At 37.1% G+C, this 24010-nt stretch overlaps 8 protein-coding genes across 8 annotated transcripts; 5 read left to right on the top strand and 3 right to left on the bottom strand.

Annotated features, from left to right (window-relative positions):
* Positions 1 to 145: 145 nt before the first annotated feature.
* Positions 146 to 2226, top strand: LOC132199053 (brachyurin-like). The gene is made up of 6 exons (XM_059623439.1): positions 146 to 341; positions 410 to 470; positions 525 to 678; positions 727 to 896; positions 953 to 1048; positions 1847 to 2226. The coding sequence occupies exons 1-6, from the start codon at positions 297 to 299 to the stop codon at positions 2167 to 2169; spliced, it is 849 nt and encodes a 282-aa protein (XP_059479422.1). The 5' UTR covers positions 146 to 296; the 3' UTR covers positions 2170 to 2226.
* LOC132199057 (hatching enzyme 1.2-like) lies at positions 2208 to 5839 on the bottom strand. Its single transcript, XM_059623445.1, has 5 exons — positions 5500 to 5839; positions 4022 to 4322; positions 3163 to 3504; positions 2529 to 2768; positions 2208 to 2398 (listed from the first exon to the last, which is right to left on the bottom strand). The coding sequence occupies exons 2-5, from the start codon at positions 4187 to 4189 to the stop codon at positions 2315 to 2317; spliced, it is 834 nt and encodes a 277-aa protein (XP_059479428.1). The 5' UTR covers positions 4190 to 4322; positions 5500 to 5839; the 3' UTR covers positions 2208 to 2314.
* LOC132199059 (protein unc-119 homolog B) lies at positions 5575 to 10130 on the top strand. The gene is made up of 6 exons (XM_059623448.1): positions 5575 to 5760; positions 5916 to 5996; positions 8759 to 8872; positions 8930 to 9053; positions 9106 to 9278; positions 9370 to 10130. The coding sequence occupies exons 1-6, from the start codon at positions 5700 to 5702 to the stop codon at positions 9480 to 9482; spliced, it is 666 nt and encodes a 221-aa protein (XP_059479431.1). The 5' UTR covers positions 5575 to 5699; the 3' UTR covers positions 9483 to 10130.
* Positions 10131 to 10333: 203 nt separating this feature from the next.
* Positions 10334 to 12478, top strand: LOC132199047 (nuclear envelope integral membrane protein). Its single transcript, XM_059623429.1, has 7 exons — positions 10334 to 10485; positions 10664 to 10773; positions 10825 to 11077; positions 11151 to 11281; positions 11339 to 11679; positions 11908 to 12072; positions 12340 to 12478. Exons 1-7 carry the CDS (start codon positions 10380 to 10382, stop codon positions 12449 to 12451), a joined length of 1218 nt encoding a protein of 405 aa, XP_059479412.1. The 5' UTR covers positions 10334 to 10379; the 3' UTR covers positions 12452 to 12478.
* An 83-nt stretch (positions 12479 to 12561) lies between these two features.
* Positions 12562 to 14298, top strand: LOC132199050 (uncharacterized). Its single transcript, XM_059623431.1, has 3 exons — positions 12562 to 12676; positions 13247 to 13412; positions 13471 to 14298. The coding sequence occupies exons 2-3, from the start codon at positions 13251 to 13253 to the stop codon at positions 14296 to 14298; spliced, it is 990 nt and encodes a 329-aa protein (XP_059479414.1). The 5' UTR covers positions 12562 to 12676; positions 13247 to 13250.
* On the top strand, positions 14242 to 16397 carry LOC132199043 (adhesive plaque matrix protein-like). Its single transcript, XM_059623423.1, has 4 exons — positions 14242 to 14661; positions 14740 to 15891; positions 15947 to 16151; positions 16219 to 16397. The coding sequence occupies exons 1-4, from the start codon at positions 14376 to 14378 to the stop codon at positions 16328 to 16330; spliced, it is 1755 nt and encodes a 584-aa protein (XP_059479406.1). The 5' UTR covers positions 14242 to 14375; the 3' UTR covers positions 16331 to 16397.
* Positions 16398 to 16465: 68 nt separating this feature from the next.
* Positions 16466 to 17464, bottom strand: LOC132199060 (actin-related protein 2/3 complex subunit 3). The gene is made up of 4 exons (XM_059623449.1): positions 17328 to 17464; positions 17085 to 17270; positions 16834 to 17029; positions 16466 to 16774 (listed from the first exon to the last, which is right to left on the bottom strand). Exons 1-4 carry the CDS (start codon positions 17331 to 17333, stop codon positions 16617 to 16619), a joined length of 546 nt encoding a protein of 181 aa, XP_059479432.1. The 5' UTR covers positions 17334 to 17464; the 3' UTR covers positions 16466 to 16616.
* Positions 17465 to 20816: 3352 nt separating this feature from the next.
* LOC132199042 (uncharacterized) lies at positions 20817 to 23394 on the bottom strand. The gene is made up of 11 exons (XM_059623421.1): positions 23188 to 23394; positions 23074 to 23124; positions 22788 to 22993; positions 22450 to 22726; positions 22053 to 22395; positions 21892 to 21995; positions 21704 to 21838; positions 21443 to 21649; positions 21301 to 21384; positions 21075 to 21248; positions 20817 to 21009 (listed from the first exon to the last, which is right to left on the bottom strand). Exons 1-11 carry the CDS (start codon positions 23275 to 23277, stop codon positions 20926 to 20928), a joined length of 1755 nt encoding a protein of 584 aa, XP_059479404.1. The 5' UTR covers positions 23278 to 23394; the 3' UTR covers positions 20817 to 20925.
* Positions 23395 to 24010: the final 616 nt, after the last annotated feature.

The raw sequence follows: 24010 nt of genomic DNA, 5'->3' as shown, positions 1-24010 counted from the left end.
TCTTATAATAGGAGACGCTTTTCAAAACTCTTATCACTGTTCGCAACCAGTCAGTCAGTCAAATTATGCAGTTATCGACATCTTGATTAGCAATTTGATTGACCCGTTCTGGCGACCAAGGTTCGAGACTCAAGTGTCTGTGTTGCGCAGCTTTTAAATTGGGTGTTTTGGACCTTCCATATCTATAAGATGAGAAACATTTTTCAACTTCTGAAACAACGTCTGTAAGAGATTGCAAATATTGATTAGAAATCAATCAAAAGCAAAAGATCAGCTTTGTAAGTTTTTCTCTAATCATGAGGTTCATCTGGGCGTGCTGTCTCTTCTTTGCCGTAGCGCAGGTGATTAATTATTATTAATTTAAATTATACTCTTCCAATTTTCAAGATATTTGTGAACAATTAAATAGGCTACAGACTGGGCTGACGTGAGACCTGCTCATCAGCCACAGCCTCCTCTTTTGAGAAGACGTGAGATTTATTAAAATTAAATTAGCGAAAAATAATAAATTGATTTATGATTAGCTCACTTCTCCAAAAACCGAATTATCGGAGGAGAAAATGCCGTCGAAGGACAATTCAAATATCAGGTCGCAGTTTTGATCGAGGGTGCAGGTTTTTGCGGCGGCTCTTTGATCGCCGATGACGTCGTTCTCACCGCTGGACATTGCATCAATAAGTACTGATCGTTTGATTTTAATAAATTTAATATAAAATAAAAATCCAGCTTTGCATTCTGGGAAGTGCACGCAGGTGCCCTGAATTTCAACAATATTGATGAGCCTGGCCGCGTGGTTGTTTCCACCAATGTGTCTGTTCTTCACGAAGAATACAATGGTGTCGTAATTAACAACGACATTGGAATTTTGAAACTTTCTGAAGCTGTTTCTGGACCCAGTAAATTATTTTTCTTCAAGCATTTAATTTAAAAATACAAAAAATTAATTCAACAGACATCGCGCCTGTTCGTCTTCCGTCCCGATCTCAAGAAAACACAACTTTTGCTCAATCTGTTGCTCGCGTTTCTGGATGGGGCAAATCTTCCGACAGTAAGAATAATTTTTATTTTTTAATTAAATTGATTAAATAAAAAATCCCCTCAAAATTACACAATATATCATAATAGTATGTCACGTGCATCCTTGCAGAAATTTGTGAGGATATTAAAAATTAAAAATTTATAAAAGGCTAGCAATCAAAAATTCTCAATTAAAATATTTTTTGTTCCCTCTGAATGCTGACGACAAAAAAAAACAAAAAAAATAAAATTTTAACAAGAAATCACACAAGCATTATACTGGTACTGCTTTTGACTTGAATTTGTTTAAAATCTTGGATAAAATAAAATATTTTTATTAAAATTTTGTTTGACCTCTCTTTCCTTACTAAATTATTTATATTTTGAAGTTTATACAAATTGTTTTTGAAAAAAAGACTATAAAATAAAAACCCTGTGCAGTAAATTATTTATTAGATAAATTCGACGACAAAAAACATGGTAACCAAACGTATGTAAGAGGGCACTGATAATAATGTTTTAAAATTTAGTATTATATATAAAATACTCGCATACTCACTAACATAAATAAAATCCATTAAATTTTTTTTATAAATGGTCTATGATAGTTGCTATCAAGTAAAATCTCAATCAGAAAAATGTAAAGCCAGTTTTCTGTTTTTATCCAAATAAATAAAAATAAGAATTTTTTAAATCTCACTTAGATATATGCCCAAAATTCTTCAAAATTCATTTTTGAATACAGTATTTTTTTAATCAATCAACTCACGACTACATTAAAAATCCATTTTTAAATATTTTTAGCTAAAAAAAAATTTGAAAATTCTAGATTCGTCTTCTATTAACGTCGATTTGAAATACGTGGACCTGCGAGTGATCACTCAAGACGACTGCCTGGCCATTTACGGCCCCCTGATTATTAACGAAAACAAATTGTGCTGCGACGCCGACGGTGGTGCCTCGTCCACCTGCAATGGCGACTCTGGCGGTCCTCTTGTGATCACCGAGGCCGACGGTGAAGCCACCGAGATCGGCATTGTTTCTTTCGGCGTCTCGCTTGGCTGCGAGTCAGGATGGCCCGCTGCCTTCACCAGGGTCACCTGGTACCTCGACTGGCTCGAAGCCAATGCCGGAGTCACCATCAGACCTTGATTTCTTGAATCAATAAGAAAATAAAAAATAACGAAGTTGCACGAAAATTTTTATTTTATTCCAAACTAATCAATATAAAAACTGTTTAATTTTAACATATTTAAATTGGGGGTGAAGTCCTAATTAGATATTATAAAAATCTAAATTAATTGCACTGGTACATTTGCTTCACTTTCTTGATATCGTTGGCGCTCAGATAGTCTCTTTGTCCGAGTCTCACGCCACTCATCTGAAAAAGATTCGAGATATTTATTTATTCTTAATAATTTGTTCTACGAAATTTTTTCGAATTCAAAATTCTGGTGTTGTGCATCGATAAAGGATATTTTAATAAATGCGTTTTTGAAGAGAAAATTTACCTTGGGCTTGATGGTGCTTTTGTTGTTTTTGCTGAAGGCCAAACCGGAGTAGTGCATGACTGAGTTGAAATCGTAGGGCACGACCGTGGTTGCCAATGTTCGGTCAAACTTTTTGAAGTTGTGGTCCTGACCGACCTGCACGTTGTGCCAGAAAATCTGGACGTACTTGTCGCGGTCGTGGCGACTTTGCTCGTGGAAAAATCCCAGGGAGTGCATCAGCTCATGAATAGGCGTCCCCACCTGCGGAGTTTTATTTAAAATGTGCAAATTCCAACATTAAATCTTTATTGGATAATAATCAATAATTGTTTCACATAATTAATTTAAATTTCATCAAATATCATAAGATAACAAAAAAAAATTCCTTTTGAAACTTTTTGTTGAAGTGCAAATATCCACACTAAATGCCTTTAACTAACTTCATAAAATATAAAAATAAAATGATAAATAATATAAAAAATTAATTAAATTAAAATGTTATAGCCATTTTATTAAATAAAAAAATTAGCAAATAATAAGAATAATATTTAAAAATAATACAAAATTATCATTTAATTTAAAAAATTAAATATTTTAAGCACTTTATATATTTTTATAATTATTTATTATTATTTTTGCACATAAACAAACTTACATTCCAAACACATGCCGGTGGTTGTAAATTGAGGACCTGATTTCCTCCAATGCGCCCCACGGATGACCAGCAGCCCGAGGCGCCGCTCTCGATGGTCACATAGTCCACTTCTGTGGTCCGCTCCACGAATTTGATGCACGTGAATTGCTCGATGGATGTCATAGCGGCGCTTATGGTCGCAACCTCGTCAAGGGAAAACGTCCCGTTGATTACGTAGGGAACAACAGCTCCCGGCCATCGAGCTTCGCTCGCCACCAGGGCGTTTCGCACACCTTCCAAGGGTGGGTCGCGAGGAATCAGAATGTCACCCTTGGCGTAGCTTCCCAATTCCTCCGGATTTATCTAAATTTTAAGAAGATTTGAAAATTTCCATATACGATTAGAAAGTGTTAAACTAAACATATAAATATTTAAAAATGTTTACAAAAATCATAATAGTCACAGTTTGGTATGGAACAGTGTTTTAACCAATGATGAAAATGAAGTGACTTTGTTATTTTTAATTTGGCGTGTTCCAGATATCAGAACTTTATATAGTGTGGAGCAATTTGAAAATTGGAATTATTTCTTTTAATTGTCTCTTTTATTTCAAATTGTGAAATTAGCAAAGGGCAATTTCTGCTCTAATTTAAATAATAGTTTATCAAATTTAATTTGATAACATTATGGTTGTATTTAGATTTAGTGAACAGTGTTTCACAAATATTGAGATTGAACTCAGATTTAATTTTAATATATTCGTAAATTTATGTGACGTAATACTAATTTCTGAAAATTTATTAAATAAATCAGATACTTTTCATCTTTTATAATTTTGATTATCTCCATCAAACAGAAAATGGAAAAATGTCTTGCAAACCCTCGAAAAAGGATTCCAAGCGGCCACTCTTTCTCCTGTGTTTGCGTCTGGTTGGCCGTAAAAGTCGTAAAAATCGTCCTCGTCAGTCATCCAGGAATCCTCAGGGTCGATGGGGGCGGTTTTCGTGGTGACCACGACGGCCACCAACACAACCAAAAACCAAAACATGACTGCTGTCCCTTTTTAATTTTTTTTAAGCGCCCTTCCTTTATCGTTGACAGAGTGTCGAAGGCCACTATCTCAGGGGCGGCTCCCGCGGCCTCGATCCAAAATTTTATCCACGGACGCCGCCACCACCTTTCTTATTTTCAGAGAAAAAAAATACACTATAATTATTTTAATTAGACTTGTCAGCACGAATTCACATTTTAATCGCTTCTGTTCTGCATACGTGCAAACTGCCCTGGTGGAATGTCGCTTTTAGCGTGAAAAGTCTCACGTTTCAGACATCAAAATTTTTTATGTTTTGAAAATGCATACGTTAATTTTGATTTTACAGTCGCTACACAATAAATTCATTTATTTTTCATCAAGCAATTATTATTGGTATTAGTACTTGGCACATAAACAAATGAAAAAATAATCACTTTATTTTTTTATAACACACACACATTTTTGTAACAAAAAAAATCACTAACATCCAAATTACAATTATTAATTAAAATAACAAATCAGTAAAACTTCAGTTACAAACACGGCTAATTTTTATCCTGATTATATTGCCTAATACTATTCTACTAAGTTGTTAGAAAAAAAACGGAATTTACTTTTCTTGTTTGACACCAAATAATAAGAACATCCTAAAATCTAACTGTTATGAATGCAGAAAATAAACGGTAGCTTTTATTTTGATAAAAAAAGCAGATTAAATGTTACATATTTGTGTATTTATAATAATAATTGTTGCAAAATGCTTAACAAGTAAAATAAATTTTATTTAAAAAGTTACAAAGTGCATACGTGTATTTATGTTGCATTGCATCCTAAATTTTATTTATTTTAATAAATATTGTAGGTAATTTATATAATATTTATCATATTTATTATATTTTATTTTGAGATATATTTCAGCTATGCAACCTGTAAAACTTTGTTGCTACGCGGGTAGCCTAGCTGTGAAAATTCTAGTTAATTCTAATTTTTTATTTATTAGCCTTTTGGCTTGGTACGTGCCAAGTGTTTTTAAATATAAGAAAATCCCATCATTTGTGTTTAAAAACAAAGTTAAAAGTTTCCAAAAAGAGAAATGAATCGAAATTCAAATTGACATTTTTCTATCAGAGCAATAATGAAGCAGAAGAGGAAAATAAACCTAAAAAAAAAAGAAGAAAAGGAGACGAAGGAAGAGGGAAAGTGAGGTAAAGAAAGTAAACGAAATCATCATAGATGAATAATTATGTTCACTAGCAGCCCTGGCAAGTCAATTATCAAACACTGTGATACTCGCGCTCATGGGATTTTCTGTACGTATATTTTACCTCCACGATTTCGGTGCTCACATTAGTTCGGGGGGCGCCGACAGACGGCGGTGGCGGCGCCGCAGACGGGTGTTTTCTTTCCTCGCAAGCTGATCGACTGACGTTCGACCCAGCTTGAAACACACATTCGACAAGTGCAATAAAACAATTTCCTCGTGCCCAAGACTGGGGCGGACACCGAAGCAGGCAGCCGACCCAACATGAGCTGCGTCCGCAAGTCGCTCAAGACGCCCGACGCCCTCCGGAGTCGCCAGGTCGAAGGTACGTGGGCAAATCCTGGTCTCTAACCTCGTGAGAGGTTCAACATCGCACACCCCTTTGCCCTAACCACAAACGTACAAAAATTTCCACGCAGAGATATAGATCTGATAGATAAGATTTGGTCCTCATTTTCTCTATCGAGAGTTTCTTTTCAGCCGAGGTGACAGAGGAAGCGCTGGTCATGAAGGGCTTTGTCAGTCCCGACGACGTCCTCAGGTTGCCCAGAATCACAGAAAGTGAGTTGGTTTTATAAAATACTATTATTCAAAAATATTTTTTACTAAAAATGAATTAACTATGAAATATTCGAAATATTAATTAAATTTTTGTAATTTAATTTAATATTTTTTTCATTATCTGAAGATTAATAATTATTGTAGTTTATTTCAGTGACAATTATTAATCTTTCCAATGTGACTAAACTGCTTTTTATTATTAAAATATTGCAATTTTTTTAATTGATAAATAATTAAATTTTATCATATAGATATTAAAAAGTGAAGTTAAATAAAGGCTAAAATATATTATTTTGAAATCCAATCCATTTGATTAATAAGATGGAATTAAATTTTTAAATAATGATTAAAATTTAACCCCTTACCCAAAACTTCCTAAATTATTGGATCTTAACTAGTTTAAATAAAATTAAAGCAGTTTAATTAGTTGGGATTATTTTAAATAACATTAGTTCACATTACTAAATTTTAAGAAAGTTTTATTTTCAATTTTCTAATCTGATATTTTATGTGCCCGAGTTTCAATCAATCAGAAAAATTGTGTCGATAGAAATGCACCCTGATAAAATAATGATCAAAGGATGAGCCTCGCGTGCACCCCCATTGGCCAACAGCGAAAGTTTTGCCCTCTCCTGGGAATTTGTTCCACGTCCTTCACAACAAAAAAGAATTGTTCTTTGGTATACGACTTCGGACTCTTCTATCCATTCAATTACCATCCCCAGCTCTCTTATTTCCGTCTGCACTCTCTCGCGTGAAAAAACACCACGTCGATTGATCCGACATCGATTTGCATTATTTGCGGAAAAGCAAACTTTGAGTTTGTCTATATTGACAAATCAATTTCAGAGGTCGGTGGCGTTGCGACCTTTTCCGGCTCAACAGATGCATTTTTCCATTATTCATATTGGATCCGATGGTGTTTCTAAATTAATGCAGAGCAACCTGATCGCTTCCAATTTACTTTAATGGATTGAAATTTGAAATTTGGTATTGATTGAGCAAGGGCAGCAAATTTGTTGCATTATTTTCCACTCTTGATCAGTGAACCTGTCAATATCAGTAAAAAAAAATTGTAATAAATAACAATACTTCCAATTAGTAAAGAGTAGCAACAATTTCAAATTTTTTTATAATATTTAATTATTAAGAAAAAAATTATTTTTTCAGTAAAATCTATTTTTTAAACTTAAACTTATTTTTCCAAGTGAAAAATGGATTTAAAAATTAAAGATTTATATTATTATTATCACAAAATCTTCAAAATAATGCAAATAATTTATATTTTCAGATGAAATTAAATAATTAATTTAATTTTTATCTAAACTGATCTTGATTATTGCTTGATTCCAAAATTACGAAATTTTCGTTCAATTTTTTTCTGTCATTTGTTAATTGCGATTTTTAACTTTTTGAAATAATTTTTAACTGATATAACTCATATTATCACAAAATTTCTTAAGGAAAAACGAGATGATTAATGTTGCAAGAGATAAGCCTTTCATATCTTGCTGAGAGACTACTTTTTTCTCGTAGCAAAAGTGACTCACGCAAAACTTTGTAATTAGCTCTTTCATCCTCGTGCAGCCAACTTTTCTCTTTATCGGTCTGCACTCTCATTAAATTTTTTCTCCGTTCCATTCATTCCAGGGCGTCAAAAGCGCCGCCACCGCCCACGTCTGAATTATTTATACGGACAGTGAGGCGCAAGAATCAATCGGCGAGGCCTAATTTCAGGCGAATTTGCATAACTCGCGCCCCTAATGAGGCTGCGCCAAAATGGACAATATTTTATTTGCGCCGAGTTCGTTTCTTTGGTCACGCACACCACACATTTCCATTTGGAGCCGCGATGGAACGTGAAACGCGACCCCTCGTCGTAAAAGACAGTTTGTAGGTCGAGCCACGATTAAGTTTATCGTCCCGAAAGCGAAGGGGTTCCTTGTTGCTGTTAATTAGTTTAACCTTACTTACGCGTCTCTTTTCAAATTAAGGAAACAGAACACAATTAATGTGTTCAATAGAAAATGTTATACAATTTTAAAACTATCTAAAGTTAGCTGTTTCTTAGTTTATATAATTAAATATTTTTATTTATTTTATTCAATATCTTCATTTCCATGATTATTTTCTCCAGTTCCAATTTCTTCAACAATTTCTTTTTATTGTTTCAAATTAAAAATATTATTTTTGTATTACCCTAAATTTTTTTTTACATCATGAACTTTCAGAATATTTCCTAATTAAACATGTTATAGATTTAATTACAATTAATCAATAATTTTCTGAGTTTGTTCAATAAATTTAATTAATAAGGAAGCGGCTAAACCAATATTTAAGAAATTGAATAATTACTGCCATTCAAATTGTAATATAATTTAAACATTCAATTGTTTACAATTATTAATCATTGCATCTGAAATATTACATTTGAATCCTTCAAAGTTTGTAAGATCATTAATCAAATGCTCCGAAAGCCCACCATTCATTTATTCACCAGCTCCGCCTTACAAGTTTTAATAATTAACATCTAGAAGTCGACTTTCTCTGTGGGGACATTTTGGCATGAATAAATCATCAGCTAAAACCAGAAGCGACTTCTGTTTTAATGGCACAAATGGGGCGCGCTGAGATCGATAAATTTTATGAATGAAGCTCAGGTGCGCGGTGAAATATTTTTATATGAATAATGTTGCCTGTGATTGCGCTAATTAGAGTTAAGGAACTGGCACTGACTGCTACCATTTTTAATAATTTTGCAGACTACCTGTGCTCGCCTGACGCCAACGTTTACGAGATCGACTTCACCAGATTTAAAATCAGAGATCTCGAGACCGGAACTATTTTGTTTGAAATCGCCAAACCGCCACACACAGGTATAAAATTTTAATAACCAAAAATTTTTGTCTTAAATTTTGTTATTTCATTTTAAGACTCAAATTCTGACCATGAGGATGAGCCTGATCATGAAAATGAAGAGGTGGACCCGAATGCTGGCCGTTTTGTCCGATACCAGTTCACCCCGCAATTCCTCAAGCTCAAAACTGTTGGTGCCACGTAAGACTTATTTCCAGTTTCAAACCTTAAACTTAAAAAATAACATTTTTAGGGTGGAGTTCACGATTGGCAGCAAAGCCGTCAACAACTTCAGGATGATTGAGCGTCACTTCTTCAGAGACAAGCTGCTCAAGTCTTTTGACTTTGAGTTTGGATTTTGCATTCCGAACAGCAAAAATACTTGCGAGCACATTTATGAATTCCCGACGCTCAGTTCAGATCTAGGTATTTAAAATTTTTATTGATGAATATAATATTTCAATTATTGTTAACCTTTGTTTGCAATTGAGCTGATTTTGTGCTTTTACTTTTCCAGTCAGAGAAATGATAGAGCACCCCTTTGAGACACGTTCAGACAGCTTCTACTTTGTCGACGACCGGCTGATCATGCACAACAAGGCCGACTACTCGTACGACGGGGGAATCTGAATGTGCTACATTTCGAACTGTTCTCTCAGTGATCATCCACTTTTGTTACTTGCACAATTCGAGTCGAGCAGCAGATGATGGATTCGCAGGGTCCAAAACAATTCATTCTCAATCGAAAAGCCACATTCCTTTGCAAATCGTGCAATTTTATATCACTGCTGTCGAATTTATGTCGCTTTAAAATGCCTTTCCATAGTATTTACTGCTAATTTTGCAGATGATTTTTGTAATAGAGATGCTAATAATTTATTATAAAGTTATGTGAATTTTTATACTTTCTTATATCGCACCGGTCATTCAAATCATATTATTTGATTTTCAATGAGTATAGCACGTATACTTTAAATTTCGCTGTTTAAAAATGTATCTGGTATCTGCATTTGAACCTCTCTTCGATTTGGCTGATGAAAATTTCAATTTTATGCTTGGAGATCTCCATCACTGTGCCTTAATTATTTTAAACGCTTTCCACGGACCCATTGATGGAGCTAAGGATGTCGAAAGAATGCAGGGCTTTCTCTATATCTTATTCATAACTGTGTGTATGTGTGTTGTTCATGAGTGTTCAGAAGGAAATGTTTATTATACAGAAAGAAAAACCAATAAAATTTTGCGCAGCTTCAACCCAGCCAAGTGCCTCTTACTTTTATTTAAAAAAAATTTTACAAAATTTGTTTTAAACATGCTATGAATTTTCTGGTTCCGGATATTATTCGTGTCTGTCCATCAGCCTGGACAGACATGGAATTTCCGCAACCATAAAAATGAGGCTGTGAGCGAGCACGCAATATTGGCGCCAAATTTGGCGCCGATGTTAACAAAAGTCTATTGTTGCTCCATCACTCCGCCCCACCCTCTTTTCAGCCGGTAAACACATTAACACAAACCAGCAACAGGATGGCTGTGACGAGAATGGAGACTGGCAAATTTTGGCCGTTTTTTATGCTCATTTGGCCTCTGCTTTGGTCGGTTCAAGGAGCCACGGCCGCTTCTGTAGACAAAGGTGAATTTTGAGTGCAGCTCATGTCCTGCTCCAGTGAAATATTCCCCAAAAATTCAAATCAAAGAACACCTCTGGATCCGTCCTGCAACTCCATGCCATGCCGGTTTAAAAACCAACCGAATTTTATCGTCGATTTTTCACTTTATTTGAATGTTAATTTTGATGTTTAAACTTTTAGCTAACTTGGTGGCTGGAAAATGGGTCACCTGCCCGAATTCCGTCTCCCTTCATGTGCTCTGCTACCAAGGACAGGAGCCCTCGCTGGCCAAAATGTTCCAGTCAACATTTGTAAGCAGATCGTTAATTATTTTCCCTGTGATATCAAAAAATCCTTCTCAGGTGGAATTGAAAGGGCCTGCTGGAGCTGGTTGGTCCGTCTACCTTGGAAATTCAGCTGCCGAAGTCGAGGCCAGCTACAAAGGCCAGCAGTCAGTGTGGTCGTGGTTCTCATCACAGTCTCAAGGACCCACTGAGGTGCAGATGACCCCTTTCAACTCGTCATGCATTGGGGTCTCAAGCCAAAAGAGCGCCGTCGAGGCTCGACTTGTGCTCCTTCACATCAGTTACTACAGACTGGCAACTTGTCTTGCAGGTAAAAAATTTTATTTGGCTGGTAAAAAAAAGGAAACAGAATTATTAACATTCTTGTCAATTTTCTTTTGCAGGAATTTTCCTTCTCTTTCTGGCTCCCAAACTTGCTCGAAGCAAAATATGCCACTATTTCACTGGTGTCAGCTTCGGAATGCTGGCCTCGGCTCTGATTGTCTCAATTCTCCTGTGGAGAATTTTTCCAAAGGTGAGAATAATTTAAAAATTCTTATCTTCAATCTATTTATTATTGATTTTTTTATAGAAAGGATTGGCCATGTCATTAATGGTTGGTGGTTGGATGGTTGGTGTGTACTTCCTCGGACTGGCCTACGAGAATGCCCGACAAATTATGAACGAGTACCGAGGACATGTGGCTGCGTACATTTTGGTCACAGGCTTGATTTCCTTCTTTGCTGTCCATCGTTTTGGTCCAGTGAGCAATCCCAGGACCCTTGACTGCATTCAGTGGACCCTTCAAATCATCGCTGGGGTGTTAATTCTACTCAGCTCCCACTTCCTCGAAGGATCCGTTGCCGTGCTCTTTCTTTCGCTGGCAATTTACAACTTCCCAGCCAGATGGTCGGCCACAGTGACCACTTTCATGTGAGATTAATTTCACATTTTATCTGTGTTTGGCTTACAATTAGAAGATGACCAGTCAAGCTAATGCAATTAAAAATTATCTCAATCTAGTTAGCTGTTACGAATAAAATAATTCTTATTGAATGTTTATATCATCTTAAGTATTTTTTTTTTTTTTTTTTTGTGGAAACTTTTTAAATGTTTCATTTTAGAAGTACGTCTTTAAATGATATACTTCAATGATTTTAGTCGGAGAAAAATTTTCCGTCCGCAACACAAATTCATCTCCCCTGAGGAGTACGAAGCTCAAGGAGCGAGTGAAACTGAAAAGGCTTTGAAGGAGCTTAGAGAGTTCTGCAGCTCCCCACAGAGTAATCCCTGGAAGCTGCAACTCAGCCTTTCCAACCCACAAAGGTCAGAAATAATTAAGTTTTACTTATTCTGTAAATAATATTTAATTGGAAAAAATATCCATCAAATTAAAATAGTTCAAAGTTTGAAATACTTGAGCTGAGAAAATTAAATTAAATTTTATCGATTGCAGTTAATTGAGAACAGTGCAGTGAAATGACAATGAAAGTAGTCTCTTTTGGCAAAAATATAACTTTCGTCAATTTCTCGCTTTTAAAATCCTGCTGTGCTGTGCCATTAGTGAAAATCGGAACAACATTTTAATTGCAGATTTGCACGATTTGTGGAGGGTGAAAGCCACTTGGAGAATGATGAGATTCTTCAGTACAACACCATTTCATGGGACGAAGAGGATGTTTTGACAGAAGATGAGGACTATTGACAACGGTCCATCAATTCGATTTGCAATTTGACATCGCGTGAAATGTACTTTTTGAGCCAAGCAATGAACAAAATATCAATTAGCGTGTTATGTGCGGGTGGCGCAAGCAGGGAAAGTGAACTTTTTAATGCCCCCATCTCTCAGGTGTATATAAATAAGTGGGCAAAGCCGACTTGGGACAGTGTGAGTTGATACTTTAGTGTGACAGGACCCAGTGTTTCCACAGTGAGTACCAAATAAGTCTAGTTTTCAAACTGAAAGATACAAATGTAGCAGCTTCTAAATTATATTTTAAAACTATTTTTGTTTTTTTTTTTCAATCCAAAGTATCTGCATAATTAAATTTCTGTATTGAGTGAAGTCAAAGAACATAAATTGCGTCTTGCCATTATATAATTAAGCTCCCATAATGTATTTAAAATGTATGAAAATGTTTTAATATCTAATTTTTTTCATGACGTGACTGACACCATGTCTGTTGTTGTAAAAGTTAATGAAATTAATATAAATCTGAAAATTGCTTCTTTCTCTCTCCACTTTTCCAAAAATTTTATCATACTCTATTATTCTCATCCAAAGCGGATTTAATATTTGGCAACTTTGTGCAAATTTCACAATTGGATATGAATTATTATGTTTTAATCAGTGTCCCGCATGTGGGCGCGCGCTCAGAGAAATTTAATGAGCCCGCCTGGATAACGTCGATTAATCTAACACTTCCTATAATGCCATTTCACTCCACCCGCATGGTTTCTTAAACATGGTTCTTGATATGCAAGCTGTAAAATGTTCCAGAGAGATGCAACTTTTTGCTGTTGCGTTTCTGCTGGCTGGCTGCCTAGCATCGTCTCTGAAAGCCGCTAATTTTGACATTGGTGATCTGGAAAAAGTCTGGCCTGATTTGGAGCAGCAACAAACTGACAATGGTGATGGCACTGTTCTGTCTTCTGACAACAATCAGGTAAGATTTTTTTGTTTTTTCCATCAAGTTTTCATTTTAATATTTCTTTTTTGTTCAGGGTGTTGCCCTTGCAGCAGATACTATGTCAGCCTCTGACCCTCCAAAGGAAGGAGACCCCATCGATAAGTACCTGCTCAAGGACACTGATGACTTTACGATAGCCCGTGACTCTAACGGCCGTCCCATTCTCCTCTCCAGTGTGCAAGAAACTGGTGCGCTGCCCCTTCTTTTCGGTGTGGATGGACACGGTCATCTCATCCAAGCCTCCTCCGATCGCAATTTCAGTCTTGAAAGCATTCCTGCCGTTCCTACTGATCCCGTCAAGGCATCCGACCTTGGAGCCAATGTTGACACTCCTCGAAGCCCACCGCAAGCGCCCAATCCTCCCACTCCACCCACCCAAACAAGCCTCAGCTGGCCTAGTCACAAACCCGTCGTTGTTGAAGAGCACGGTTGGCCCGCGCCTGTCAACGTTTACAAACACGGACATAGTCACGGATACCACCACCATCACCACAACTTTGAGTCGTGGCCGTCTGAGCAGAAACCAGTGACCTCTGGTGCTCCTCAGGATGATGCTCCCCACAACTTCCCTCGGGGCCAAGCTGCCTTTGATCAAGTCCAGTATGACGAACGGCCGAGGGACTCGGATATGCCACCAATGCACAAAGGCGCTCCATCCACCCAATTTCCTCAAGGTTTTTCGCCGAGTTCCGTTGCCCCTGAGACCAGTCAAGGTCCTTGGGAGTCTGTGAGGACCAACCCTAGAGCGCCCAAGGCACCTTGGGAGGGAATGAGAAACATGCCTGAGTCCCCTGAAGGCCCTTTCTACACCGAGCAGGCTTTTTTAGGGATGAAGAGGACTCAGCCACCAGTCCAAGGTTGAGTCCGTCGTCCGACACACCAGCAACAGCCACCGACTCCCTCGCAACCACATTCATCCCAGAGAGCAGAGATTCTATCATGACCACCATCCCCACTTCTTTGATTTCTCAATCTACCCTGAGCACCACAACAAGCAAGCAAACTACCCTTACCTTGCCTGCCTCATCAACACCCCTGATTATTTCTACTGCGGCAAGCTCAACGATCGCACCAACATCCCCTTCAACTTCAAGCATACCCCTGACTTCTGTGGCTAGCTCAGTCACCCCTACCTCCCCTGCACCTACAAGCACACCCCTGGTTATACCTCCCACAACCAGCACTCTAGCAAATACCGGCAGCATGTTTATGGAAGTTACAACAGGTAAATTCACATTTTTTTTATTTAATTTAATATTTCATGTATTTGATATTAATTTACAATAACTTTATTTTGTTCAAGGTGGCGGTGAACCATACCTGCCCCTCTATCAACAGCCTGGGCAGTACGGTGGCCAAATACCAAAACCTCAGGTTTCCTATGGTATGCCATGGCAGATGAACACCGTCTCTGGAAGTGGACTGAAAGAAAAGCCGTCCTACTTCCAGCCGTACCCAACACCTGAAGTCGCTAAACCAAATCTGACCAGCTCGAGCAGCTATCCCTCTGCAAGCTATTTTGGCTATGGGCCGCAACAGCCGCAGTACCAGTCGAGACCCAACTACGCTCTTCAATCAAGTCAGAACTACGTCCCTGAAATCAAGCCATCCTATGGCCAAGCTCATGAGAAGCCCTCTTACCAGCCGATTGAAATCAAACCGTACCGGCCATATTACTTTGTGTCTGGCCAGTATAATATTGCGCCTAATGAAATTAAATCACCTTATGCAGAAAACTCCTACAAACCTCAAGCGTCAAATTTTTACATCTCGCCCCCGAAGCAAGAGGGCCAGACTGCATCAGTGGGATATTTGCAAGTGTCTCCTTTACAGCACACTTTTGTGCAGAGTGCAACTATTTCAAGCCCCAAAGAACAGAAGCCCCAACAAAATGATTTTCCCACTGATGCCAAGCCCCAGTATCAGTACAGCTGGAGTTCTTCTGGCAGTCAAAGCCAACCATACTCATATTCCCCAATTCGTCCTTTGGCCCAGAGTTCTTACGGGAGCAACCCTGCTGTCGACCAATCAGTTTGGTCTAATTACGGAGGACAATCCTGGCAAGAGGGGCCTCCTGCAGTCTCCCAAGGCCAAAGCAGGCCTAACTACGTCCAGCAAGATGCCCCGGCAAGTTCTCAAGACTACACGAGCTACTGGCCGCAACCTTCCAACTCGTACGTCCAGCCACAAGGGCCAGTTTACAATCAGAAACCACAGCAACCCTCGTACAGCCAAACTTCCCTCATCTACGGATATCCCCAGTCGGGCAGTCAGTTCCAGCCACCTCCTAGCAGCAACTTCCAACCAAGTGCAGGAGGCCAGCCTGAGAGCCAGAAGCAGCCGTCGGCAGATGAGGCGCCGAGCAGTCAGCAAGTGCCACCACTTTTGCTGGACCAACAGATAGGTGGAAACAACCAGCCAACTGCGCCACAACAATCTCCTCCTTCTTACAACGGTATTTCCATCAATATAACCTTTCAGGAATAGAAATAAAAATTAAATTTTTATAGCAATCAGCCAATGCGACCAAACAATTAAACTGGCAAGCGACCGCAACGAAGTGACGGAGCTGACCGTCCCTGCTGGAAAGTGCAACATCAGTATAGAAGCGCCAAAAGGGCGTTTGGCTTTGCAGCTGAAAGGCATCATGATTGCCTGTGATGAGCAACAAGGCATCACAGTTTTCGAAGCTGAGAATACTCTGTCTCTGACGAGGTACTGTTTTAAATTGTTTATTTGTAAAAAAAAAAAATAACAAAATTAATTGTTTGGTTGTTTACAGACTGTGCGGTCAGGTGCCAGAGACTCCACTGTACCTAATGGAGAGCCCAAAAGCAAGACTAGAGGTCAAATCGAGGGGTCTGAAGTTCACTCTCACATCATTTCTGTGGTAACACTTAATAACACTATAATGTTGTAAATATTAATAATTTTAAATAAATGTTGTTGATTTTTCTATAATTTTGAGGTTTTCCTTTCTAATTTCTATTTTGAAGTAATAATATGGGTTTAAATTTTGAGAATTGACTTTGTGTGTATTTGTTTATTTCACTTATAATTATTTATTAAAGGTCTTAAAATATATAATTCAACAAAGTTAACATAATATTAAAGTAAATTTGCATTGTGTATGCTGTAAAAAAAAACTGGGAAATGCAAGAAATTGAATGGTGACGAATATCACTGGCCAGGAGGAAGCAGAGCCTTGTCCATGAACTTCTTCTTGGCAAAACACAGCCACCACTTTGAAGGGCGGCCGTCCTCGGTGCTGAAGACTCTTTCGCAAACTCGAACGCCAGTTTCCTGGCGGAGTTGTTGCAAATACTGGCGCATGAGATCTGAAATGTTCATGTTTAAAAATATAAAGTGTGCAAAAGTTGAACAGGTGAAAACAAACCAGCCTCTGCCGCGGATGCTGGCTTGGCGTATACAGAGTTTAGAGGAAACGAGGGCTCCCCAGGGATGTCGAACTTAGCCAGGGCCAAAGTGTACATTTCCTGCATTCCCTGGTTCTTGCTTGAGCACTTCTGCAGACGCTTCAGACATTCGGTGATATAGAGCGTCACATAAATCAGGGCCCTATCTGCCTCGCTCTATACAAATCGTAAGATCAGGGAATTTTTAAACAAAATTTTAACTAGTTTTTACCTTAACTTCGTAGTTTCGGAAGAACACGTTAGCCTTGAAGTAATAAATGGCTTCATCTATGAGGTCCATATCATTGGGGTTGGAGTTAAACGCAGTCGGAGCAGGTCCTCGGAACTGGGTGCGAATGGGAAGAAGGGCGATGTTACCCACACTTTGTTTAGATTCCGCAAACTGCGAATGGTACGCCTAAAAACTTGATTTATTAGTACCTACAGACTCACAATAACAAAATCTTCATCTTACCGGCATCTTTGAAGTCTCTGGAGGTGCAGAATGGCCCAAATTCTGCAAAATACACCTCTTCCGCCAGTCAACACACCCAGGGGGACCTAGCGGATGGGCGTGGTTGTTTAGTCATGACGTCATTTCTGCGGACACACCCACGCTTCAGTGGCGGCAAAATGGGACGTTTCTTGAAGACTTTATACTTGTTATAAGTATTTAGGGTGTTATGGCTGAACAATGATTATTGTAAAAATGAAAAATCAAGTTCTGATAATCGTCAGGGGTTACGTCGCGAAAAATTGTGTTCACGGCGCGCGATGACGTCACGGCCTCCGAGCGCCGAAGTCAAGCAACCCTAGATTTTACAATTGTTCTTATTTTTCAATGCTATTTATCAGTCAAATAATAATGATATACACATCAATCGACGCGGAATTTAGCAAGGATTCAAAATATGTCCATTGTAAAAAGTTTTAAAACAAATATCTCTTATTTAAACTGAAAAAACTGATCTACCCCACTGTTTTTTCGGTTTTGAAGCGTAATATCTTCGCGGAAGAATTGTAAACACGTCACTTTTATCCAATCAAATCGCAGGTAGATAAATTCACAAAAGATCTGTCGAGAGAAAAATGTTGCCACCAGTATTCTGACCAAGCAGTGAAGGCTCAAACTTGAAAATCTAGTTTCATAAGTTGGCAGCCCTGCTTGACTCTTGAATCAGCAGATCAGCTGCGCCTCTTGCCGTCTGAATTGTGTTTATTCAATGAAAATCGTTTTTTTAACCTTTTTCTGGCGTGTTTTTCAATATTTTTTTAATTACTAGGGATGCCTCAGTGTAGATGTCAAAGGTTTATTAAAGATTTAAGTACGTAAACCCTAGCCACCCTTTCAACCCCTGCTTTAAAGGTCGCCTATTGCTAGTGAATCGTATCGGAAGTCGGAGGAAATGGTATAAGACGCACGTTATTGTTGGTTTATTTTTATAAGTCACCCTTTTTATTGTGGTTTGATTTGTTCAATAGTTTTTAACATATCATATTTTCAGGTATGAAGCCCTCCTGGGGTCCCTAAACCCTGCAATTTTTTAGTCCGATCTCGGATTTTATCCACCCCTTTGTTTGGAAGAAACAACCTTTTTTAATTTTGAAAAATATTAATGGCCGGTGCAGCGATAACACAAGGATGATGATGATGTTTCTTCTCACAATAACTACCCCTTTGATGGCACAGTGTGTATTTACGTGAGTCTTTTCGACTGACTGCGTAGAGTCGAGAAGCTCGAGAATTGATAATATTTTTTTTTCGAAAAGAGGTAATAATTCAAAATATATTTTGTGATTTTGATACTTATGTTGTCATAGCAATACACTTAAAAATGCACTACTTTAAGGGTTGAAGAATTTTGTTTAAAGATTTTAGTGAGTTAGAAGGCCAATCGATACAAGCAGCGTCGCTCGATTCATATTCTTATTGTGTTTTTTTTTTTTTTTTTTTAACTATTTCTCCTGCTTTAAAAGTTGCAAATTGTATCTGAGATTTATAAAATTATATAGGAAACATATATTTCAAGCACCCACCCTTCTTAATGGCTATCAATATAAAATCTTAAGCTTGCCTGCTGTAAAGTGCAAATTTAGATTTTTGATCTCAGATTTTTTATTTGTCGAATTTTTCCATCGATGGTTGAAAATTTATATATTTTATAGGTATGAGACAATCTCACTTGCGTTTTGACACAATCAAGTTAAAGGCCTATCAAAAAGGGAAAACGGACCAAAAAGTGTGAATCGGCTAAGCTAACAAGATGCCTTTATCAATTTTCTTTTTTAAATTTCTTTAACAATTTTTTTTTTTTAATTTTAATATTTTGAGATCATGAATTTTGTTGACGTTTTGATGCAATTTGCCCTCTAAAAAGTATCATGAATATCTGTAAAATTTAATTAGCAAAATATTTGATACTTTTTCAAGGATCCAGCAGTTTCATGGAGTCCGCAAACTAAATAAGCTTTATCTTTTGAAAGCCGTATCGAAGGGTGATTGCATTTGTGGTTGATATATTTTTACACATTCTCATATCCATTCTGCAACTTTTAAAGCAAGAAAGTTTATTATAAAAGGGCAATAAGAATAAATAAAGTTATGCGGCTGTGGCTTGTGTTGATTTTAGCCTTCTAGTTGCAAATGAGATTCTTCTAACTCGATCACTAAAACATTCAATTTATTTGTCTTTGTTTTGTGGACTTTTAAGTGTATGTTAGAGCCTAGTTGTAATGGAAATCTTAGCTGAAAAATTATAAAATACCTCTTTTTAACGGAAATTTTTGTCCAGTCCGGGGTCTGTAACTCGCAATCACTTGAGAGCATACACACTGATATCAGAGGGTAGTTAATGTGGAAGAATGTGGTAATAATATCATTTCAATCCTTGCTTAATTAACTGTATCATTCATGAGTCAAATTTTTTGAGATAAATTTCTTTTCTATGAAAAAGTGTATTGTGTGTAAAAACTGGAAAAGCCGAGAGCCGAGAAGAATATTGCAGGGTTTGGGAGCCCTGAGGAATGCTTCGTGCGTTGGTTCTTAAAATTAAAAAGAAGATGATCAACAAATTTAATCCCATAAAAAAATGTAAAAAAAACAAAAAAATCGTTTCTGAGAAAAAGAACGGTAAAATCCGTCGAGTGATGACATTTTTTTTGTCTTCAAATAATTTCACTTGCAAAAGGTGACTTTTACGAGGGAGCTGAAGGGATGGCAAGATTCAGCATAGTAAAATCTATGCGAAAACCTTTTACCTTGACCCTGGGGCGCCCTGGGGTATCTTTTTTGATTCAAAATTTAGCAAGAATAAGTAACACTTCAATGATTTAGCTGAAAAAGCGGCCAAAAAAGATGCCTTGAATTCTAACTAATAATAACGATTTATGAAATAAATTTGGCTCAAATTATGGTTAAAAGATGATCCTAATGTTAACCTAATGGCCGGAATTTGTTTACAATAGTTTATTTGTGCTTAAAATTACCGAAAATTCCCAAATTGCAAGTGCTAAACAAGGAGAATCTTTTGTTATTGTCAAGCAGCTTCGCGCGCATGTTTAAAAAACGACGCGATGGTGCTGCCGCCTAGCGGAGAAACCACGTGCCATAACCACCTTAAGACCAATTTGCGAAGTTCTTCTTGAACTGTTCTTGAAGTTTTTTAATTAATCATTATGAATACTAAATTATTGTATCTTTTCTAGCCAAAGATCAAAACTTTTTTAAATATGTTTCTGCGACTTAAAAATGAAGAAAATATTGAAAAGGCACGCGATAATAGCACACCACAGGAAAGCTTATTGTGAATTTAGAAGCAAAAAAAATATTTGTTTGTAAATTTAGTCTAGTTGGAACACCATAAAGGCCCACAAATTTTGATCCCCTCCCTCCCCCACCCATTTATGTAAATTATGACACAGCCATGCGAGCCATCACAATAAAGTGAAACTGAACAGCTTATTTCATGAAATTTTAATTTATGAAATCTCACAGACTTAAAAAAAAACCTAAACAAAATTAAAAAGATCTTTGATAATGCATTGTTCTTATTTGGTCCAGCCAAAAACAATTGTTACAGCATTATGGCGTCATCATCATTGGCCACTTTATCCAATAAAATTCCGTCAACGAGAATAAATTTTGTAGCTTTCTGCTCCTTAAAGAGGGGGAAATTGATTTAGCAACCTGGTTATTATAGATATTATCAGCAACGCTAGTTACCTTTCGACACAAAATTTTCAGTTGAAAATCTTTGTCCTTAATGGCAAGCACTTTATTGAAGAGTTCAGGTTCTCCAATTGTACCATACAGGGTGGCTGGAAGACCTAACAAATCTCTAAACGGTCCATCTTCAATTTCAACCCATTCCGATCTGATTCCATCGCAGAATTGAAACTGGAATAATACTTATAATTGAACAATAACAACACAAACAAGTTGAACTTACAGAAGTATTAATATTTTCAATTAAGACTTTCTCCACTGGCCCACAACCCTTGCACACAAATGTAACTTGTGCCAAATCATAAGCCTGAAGTTGAAACAAAAAAATTAAAAAATTCCATTTTAAAATGGAAATATAAACTTGCTTTCAGGCCACAAAGAGTGCAGGTAATTTTAAAATTCAGTGTCTCCCACGTTTTGGTCAGTGTCAGTCTTTGAATAATAACCTCTCCTTCACACTTGTTTTTTAAAAGCTCGACCGCCTCTTTAAACGTGTCTGTTTCGTTGGTGTTACGCTTTGCTCTCCTCCACTTTTCCAACTCTCCGCACTCTTTCAGCCACGTTGGGTTGACCTGAAGGCAAAATTGTCAGTTTTCTTACAAATTATAAGAAAAATTTTAACCCACCACAATCATACTCTCCGCTTTAAGCACGAGACTTGACATGTTTAAAGTCGATCGTTTCACTCTCAAGAACGCCACGACAGGGTTGTTCTCAAAGTTGTAGCCCTTAATGGCACTCTTCCACATTTCAATCGGCAACTACAAAAAAAAATTAAAATCAATTTAATTATCAAATTCGATTTAAAGTTTACTTCAAAATGGCAGGTTGGGTCTTGAATGTAAATCACAAGTTTTGTTTGATCCTTCCTCCCAAAGTCTTTGCTCATAGGACCCTTGGTTAAAACCCCTATCACATCTACACAAATAAGCATTCAAGTTTAGAATTTTCAAAATTATGCTATTCAAGACCGACCACAAGTAGAGTCTGCTTGCAGGTGTCTGATATCATTCAAGTTGACGAAATTACACGCAACACTTTGCAGGAGGTTGCTTTTTGTTCTTTCTCCGAAATGATTTGTATTAAAAACTATGTTCGTTTTCTCTTCAGGAATGTCCTTCAAAATTATGCATTCCTTGAGCTGGGGCAGGGCTGAATACATGTCCTCTGTGAGCCTGATTGTTCCTTTGATGTCAAAGTATCTTGTGGAGAAGGTTAAACTTTTGATAAAATTTCCATCTGGTTTCCAAAGCAGAGGGCTAATGAAGGTCAAGCGAGCCCGCACTTGACCCTGAGAGGCTAAATCTGCATCTAATGCCTAGATTGGATTTTTATTAGAAAATTAAATTGAGATCCTATTTTTATAGTTTACATCAATTCCTTGAAGGGAAGGCTGAGATTTTTTAGTCTGGTCCATCTCTGGTTCGATGGCATTTTGACTTGGTTCGGCTGAATTTGAATTTGACAAACTCAAATAAGGTTTGACGTCAATTTTATCAATGATTCGGGTGTTCAATTTCAATTCAGCCTCTGATTCCACCTCCCAAACCAAATCTCCTTCGAATAAGTCATCCAGGTTGATTGCATTCTCGAGACCTTCCACTTCTTTATAACCTTCAACGTGAACGTCGGCTAGGAAAAACATGGGCCTGAGAAGGGGTTTCAATTAGAGAATTTTCTATTAAAAAAATTATAGTAATAATAAATTACCTGTTAATTTTGGCCAAGGTTAGGCAGTTCACTTTGTGAACTCTGATCACCGCCGGAAGAGAATTCTTGTTGTCCGCTTCACCCACAATTTTGCTCTTCCAAAATCGATCGAAATTGGTTGAGCCGAAAGACGTTTTGTAAAGACCATCGTACAGCCAAAGTCGGTAGAATATCTCACCGTTTGGCTGAGGAACAACACGGGCTTTCTGCAAAAAAAAAAATCAAATTGAAATTTAAAAGATCAGCATGTAATAAGCATTGATATTTCTATTTTACATTTACTAACCAGAACGTGAAGATAAATTGGAAATGGTCGATTCACGCGCTTGACGATTTGCTGGATGGAAAGTATATGAATAAACTACATTTTACAAAAACTACATCAAAATGTAAAACTTACCAATAACGATCCTCCAGTCAAAGGTCTCTTAAAAGGCTCATTCTCCTGAGATTTCGGATGCTTCAAATCATTCTCGTCGGTTCCATCCATTTTACAAAAGGTGATCTCGCTCTTTTTGGCATTTAAGAATCTAAATCGTGTATGAAAAACTTTAAATTTTCTAAAATCGGGTTTCGCAGTTTGTTGTTGTGGTGTTTTGCTTTGCCTTTGCCGCTTAATACAACAAGCTTAAATACAGCTGTGACAATGATTGTTCAGTAAGGAGATCAAAAATGTAAGGAAGAAAACATTAAAAATATTAATAATTGTACAATAAAACAATTATATATGAATTTATGTATTTAAGTTTTATATTTGAAGCTAATTTGTCGTTTCAAGGGAACAATAAAAATTAAAGGAATAAAGTACTCCAAACATAAAATGCTCCTTTCATTACTATCCTTTTCAGCTAAGCCAATGCAAATCTGCCCTCTTGCGTGCACGTATGTAACTTTTGGGAGGTAAAAATTTGATTCCGCGTGGGATAATCACACTGCTTTCGTTTTATTACCGTTTATTACGGTCAATTATTATACGTTTTTCATCAGTAATTGAAAAAAACAGAAAATATGAATAAAATTTTCTTCAATATTATAATCATACAATGTTAAAAAAGAGCGTGTGGTATTATCTTATAAATTGAATTTTTTAATTATTGTAAAATAATAAATAATTTATGATTCTTTGATTTTATTAAAACCTAATACTGTGCTGATTTGTGAGATTTTCATTATTTTAAACACAAAAATTTTCAAGGAGGAAAATATTTTAGGAAATTCTCCTA

This window comes from Neocloeon triangulifer, unplaced genomic scaffold, assembly GCF_031216515.1.
Source record: "Neocloeon triangulifer isolate White Clay Creek 2 clone unplaced genomic scaffold, ASM3121651v1 ptg000013l, whole genome shotgun sequence".
NCBI classification, from domain to species: Eukaryota; Metazoa; Arthropoda; class Insecta; order Ephemeroptera; family Baetidae; genus Neocloeon; species Neocloeon triangulifer.
This window is presented reverse-complemented; position numbering and strand designations above follow the sequence as displayed.

Bases quoted from the DNA above. Each gene is read 5' to 3' on its own strand.
- LOC132199053 (XM_059623439.1), top strand. From the start codon at position 297: ATGAGGTTCATCTGGGCGTGCTGTCTCTTCTTTGCCGTAGCGCAG. The intron at 471-524 runs GTGAGATTTATT...ATTTATGATTAG, and splicing joins GCCTCCTCTTTTGAGAAGAC to CTCACTTCTCCAAAAACCGA. The intron at 1,049-1,846 runs GTAAGAATAATT...TGAAAATTCTAG, and splicing joins ATGGGGCAAATCTTCCGACA to ATTCGTCTTCTATTAACGTC.
- LOC132199042 (XM_059623421.1), bottom strand. From the start codon at position 23,277: ATGGATGGAACCGACGAGAATGATTTGAAGCATCCGAAATCTCAGGAG. The intron at 22,396-22,449 runs GTAAACTATAAA...AATCCAATCTAG, and splicing joins CTTCCCTTCAAGGAATTGAT to GCATTAGATGCAGATTTAGC. The intron at 21,996-22,052 runs GTCGGTCTTGAA...TTATTTGTGTAG, and splicing joins GCAAGCAGACTCTACTTGTG to ATGTGATAGGGGTTTTAACC.
- LOC132199043 (XM_059623423.1), top strand. From the start codon at position 14,376: ATGACCACCATCCCCACTTCTTTGATTTCTCAATCTACCCTGAGCACC. The intron at 14,662-14,739 runs GTAAATTCACAT...ATTTTGTTCAAG, and splicing joins GTTTATGGAAGTTACAACAG to GTGGCGGTGAACCATACCTG. The intron at 16,152-16,218 runs GTACTGTTTTAA...GGTTGTTTACAG, and splicing joins AATACTCTGTCTCTGACGAG to ACTGTGCGGTCAGGTGCCAG.
- LOC132199057 (XM_059623445.1), bottom strand. From the start codon at position 4,189: ATGTTTTGGTTTTTGGTTGTGTTGGTGGCCGTCGTGGTCACCACGAAA. The intron at 3,505-4,021 runs GTTTGCAAGACA...CTTAAAATTTAG, and splicing joins CTTGGAATCCTTTTTCGAGG to ATAAATCCGGAGGAATTGGG. The intron at 2,769-3,162 runs GTAAGTTTGTTT...AAAACTCCGCAG, and splicing joins CACCGGCATGTGTTTGGAAT to GTGGGGACGCCTATTCATGA.
- LOC132199060 (XM_059623449.1), bottom strand. The intron at 17,030-17,084 runs GTAAAAACTAGT...CGATTTGTATAG, and splicing joins TCCGAAACTACGAAGTTAAG to AGCGAGGCAGATAGGGCCCT. The intron at 16,775-16,833 runs GTTTGTTTTCAC...TGAACATTTCAG, and splicing joins AGCATCCGCGGCAGAGGCTG to ATCTCATGCGCCAGTATTTG.
- LOC132199059 (XM_059623448.1), top strand. From the start codon at position 5,700: ATGAGCTGCGTCCGCAAGTCGCTCAAGACGCCCGACGCCCTCCGGAGT. The intron at 5,761-5,915 runs GTACGTGGGCAA...GTTTCTTTTCAG, and splicing joins CCGGAGTCGCCAGGTCGAAG to CCGAGGTGACAGAGGAAGCG. The intron at 5,997-8,758 runs GTGAGTTGGTTT...ATAATTTTGCAG, and splicing joins GTTGCCCAGAATCACAGAAA to ACTACCTGTGCTCGCCTGAC.
- LOC132199050 (XM_059623431.1), top strand. From the start codon at position 13,251: ATGCAACTTTTTGCTGTTGCGTTTCTGCTGGCTGGCTGCCTAGCATCG. The intron at 13,413-13,470 runs GTAAGATTTTTT...TTTTTTGTTCAG, and splicing joins TGTCTTCTGACAACAATCAG to GGTGTTGCCCTTGCAGCAGA.
- LOC132199047 (XM_059623429.1), top strand. From the start codon at position 10,380: ATGGCTGTGACGAGAATGGAGACTGGCAAATTTTGGCCGTTTTTTATG. The intron at 10,486-10,663 runs GTGAATTTTGAG...TTAAACTTTTAG, and splicing joins GGCCGCTTCTGTAGACAAAG to CTAACTTGGTGGCTGGAAAA. The intron at 12,073-12,339 runs GTCAGAAATAAT...TTTTAATTGCAG, and splicing joins AGCCTTTCCAACCCACAAAG to ATTTGCACGATTTGTGGAGG.